The sequence below is a fragment of the Orycteropus afer genome, unplaced genomic scaffold (assembly GCF_000298275.1).
Source record: "Orycteropus afer afer isolate SDZICR_OR568_19922 unplaced genomic scaffold, OryAfe1.0 scaffold00015, whole genome shotgun sequence".
NCBI lineage: Eukaryota > Metazoa > Chordata > Mammalia > Tubulidentata > Orycteropodidae > Orycteropus > Orycteropus afer.
In genome coordinates, this window is record NW_006921602.1 from 2,974,414 (window position 1) to 2,977,865 (window position 3,452).

At 33.8% G+C, this 3,452-nt stretch overlaps 1 protein-coding gene across 1 annotated transcript in view; it reads right to left on the bottom strand.

The window, feature by feature from the left end:
- LRRC49 (leucine rich repeat containing 49) overlaps nucleotides 1–3,452 on the bottom strand; it is a 328,583-nt gene that overhangs the window by 147,366 nt on the left and 177,765 nt on the right. Inside the window, exon 11 of the mRNA XM_042783131.1 lies at nucleotides 1,370–1,453. Within this exon, the coding sequence (XP_042639065.1) occupies nucleotides 1,370–1,453 (84 nt within the window). The remainder of the gene's footprint in view (nucleotides 1–1,369; nucleotides 1,454–3,452) is intronic.

A 3,452-nucleotide genomic window follows, 5' to 3' on the forward strand; every position in this document is an offset into this window, starting at 1 on the left:
GGGTTTGAACTGCCAACCTTCTGGTTAGCAGCCAAGTGCCTTAGGCACTAAGCTACCAGAGCTCCTAATTAATGGTGTAAGCTATGATAATAATAGTTAAAGCTGGGAGGATGCAGAAGGTTGGAGATAACAGCAGGGGAGGGAAACGTAGCATGTTGAGTAACAGTTCTAATTATTTTTTAAGTAGTACTGAGCTGAGAAAAGTTTGGAACCAAGTTTTTATTATTATTATTATTAATTTAGGATTCATTTTCATAGAGTAAAATGCACAGATTTTAAGTGTACTGTTTAATCAGTTTTGGAAAAGGCATATACCTGTATATCCCATACCCTTGTTGAGAAATAAAGCATTTTCATTACTCCAGAAAGTTCCCTTGTTTAAGTTTATGATATACAACTTCATATTCCTACTAGACATTTTTTTAAGGACTCTATTTTAATATTTAAAAGAAAAGCATCTACATAAGACAAGCATGACTAATGGTAATCAATTAAGATAATATCCTGCCTTTTAGAACACAACGTGAAGCATAACATAAGCTATAAGCTTTAAGGGGAGCTCGGGTAACACAGTGCCTAAAGCACTTTACTGCTAACCAGAAGGCTGGAGGTTCAAACCCACCAGCCACTCCTGGGAAGGATGGTTGGGCAATCTAGTTGGATAGTGATACTGCCTCAAAACCCAAGGAGGGGTCACTATGAGTCAGGGCTGACTCCATAGTACATAACAACAACAACAACAACAACATAAACTTTAAGTGGTCTTTATTTGTTATACTTTGTAATGTTAATATACAACATGAAAAACCTACTACTTTTCTTCAAGGAAAGTAGTGCCAGGTATCATTTAAAGCCAGTTTAAAACAAATGCTAAATTCCTAAATTCTTTAAAATCTTTACCATCTCTTTATCAGAAAAGCTAATAGAGAAAGTTTTTAAATTTAAAAAGCTAATATTTAAAAAAGAAAAAATCCATCATAGCAAAAACTAAACCACCACCAAAGCTCCTATCCATTGTAGCAGAGCTCACTAAAGTATATCAGTAAAGATGAGTCTACTATGTAACTTCCAAAATGAAGTACACACATCATGGGGATACACACAATGCTACATGAGTATGGAAAAAAAATTATAACTTCTATTAATTTTTTTTTTACTCTTTCTTTGAAAATCTGTAGTTTTTACATGTGCTATATAATATACCTTATATTTTATTTCAGAAGTACAGGTTTATTTCTAGATAGTAACATAAAAGTTTTAAGGATGCTTGTTCACAAAAATGTATTTTACTTATAGGAATGAGAATAGTTAGCTTCAGAGTATGTGAGTATGTGTTTGTACACATGCATGAAGAAATCAGGGAAAATACCTTAAGCAAAGATTGTTTATGACTTTCCCGCTTCTTCTCTTCCTCTTTTTTGGCTACAACAGATGCCATACGCCTTTCTTCTTCCTAAAAGAAAATTTTAAGAAAGTATTGTGAAGTGTGTAACCATTTTTTATGCTACATATGTTTGGTCCTGGAAGTCTGTTTTTCTTCTTGAGAAATAGAGTAGTTGCCAAAAGAAAATATGCCCTCAAAGGGAAAGTTAGTGTGCTCCTCTCTTACTTTCCTCCTCCTTCCTAATTTAAAAAAAGAAAAACCAAAACAAAACAAAACTGTGCATGCTTAACTCTACTCCTGACTCTGGAAGTAAAATCAGCCAAGCTAATGCAGAAATGAAAAAGAAGAGAAGGAAATGTTTGCAAAATTATTCTTTGTATACCATGTACCATATGAAAACACTTAACAAACTTTCTATCATGAAGATGGAAAGGATAGGCGTATTTCTAACAATTTTGATTTGCCTTATGTTCGTAAATCAGAGCTTTCTGGTAAAAAAAAAAAAAAAAAAACAGTGAAAGTCTTTTAAAACTCTCCATCGTATTAGTAAATTATTCCCTATTAATATCATTCCTATTATTTTATTTAAAAGTTGAGTTGGTCTGTCTCATTGCTTAAATTTTAAAAACTATCAAATAACATTACAGGCAGTTTAGAAAACTCTTAAAAATCAGTCATAATCCCAACATGCTAACTCTAATCTTATAATTTCTGTGTATCAGCCTAGAATACTCACTATATGCAAATTTTAAAATGTTGCAATTTGTGTACACAACCTGGATCATGTTTTCTTTCCTGAATGCTGTCAAGTTTTAATAGAGTAAATTATAGCTATGTGATTTTTTAATTTTCATTAGCGAAAGGCCCTCAAAATGATATCAAATTTAAGAAAACAATTTATTCATAAAAGATAAGCCTGAATATATCTTCACAGATAGAAACTACTAAAAGTAACTTAGCATACTTGGGAAGAAAAAAAAAATATTTTCAAAATGAAAAAGTACAAAAACCAAAAGTAAAATTTTAATGGAAGAGTTCAGCAATACATAGATGAAGTGAGAATCAGTCAACTGAAAAATAAATTAGGAGAAATTTTCTGACATGTTTCATAAAAAACAAACAAAAGAAACTTATTGCCATGGAGTTGATTACAGCACATGCTTTCATAGTACTCTATATTTCCTCATCATAGCACTTAACTTCTTTCATTGTAATTATCTCTGGTACTCTCTTTCTTCCTACTCCTCACCCCATATGGCAAGCTCTATGAAGATTTGGATAATGCAAGCTCCTGGCACATAGTAGCCACTCAATAAAATATATTTAAGGAATGAATTAGTGGATATATACCTTTGTATATCTGTTCACTAATTTCCTAAAACGAAACATACTAAATCAAATCATAGACATATTTCTCCACCTTTTGATATATTTGCACATTGTCCTGCACACATGTAGTAGTAATTTACAATCCTACATGATGGATAGTCCTAAGAGAAATTCACCAAATACTCCTGTGTCTTCCTATGTCTAGGTACCTAGTGAGATTGTACTTCCTGCCCCCTTGAAGTCAGATATGGACACGTGACTTGCTTTGGGCAGTGCCGTAAGAATAAAAGTGACATAAGTTTACTTCTGGTGGAAGCTTTCAAAGACAATGTGCAATGTAGCTATTCATCTCAACTTTGCTCTAGCATCTGTAAGCTCTAGATGGTGGGTGATCCAGAGGTCTGGGTCCTGGAATGAAGACCACACAGAACAAAGTTCCAGACCACATATGATGGACAGACAGGAAGTATGGGCCTGAGATAAATTCTGTAGCTTTAAACTACTGAGGTTAGAGAAGTTGTTACTATAGCCTAATCCAGCCTATGCTGACCAATATATATGCTCTATTAGAAATAGAGAAGTCCAAAGGGGTTATTAAAATGTACTCTGGAGGAGTTCCGGCAAGATGGCGGACTAGGCAGAAGGACTGGACAGACCCTCTTCATCAAAGACAAGGGAAAACAATTGACACAGACACAGAAGATAATCTTGGACCGCTGAGCCTTGAAGGGAAGGATAC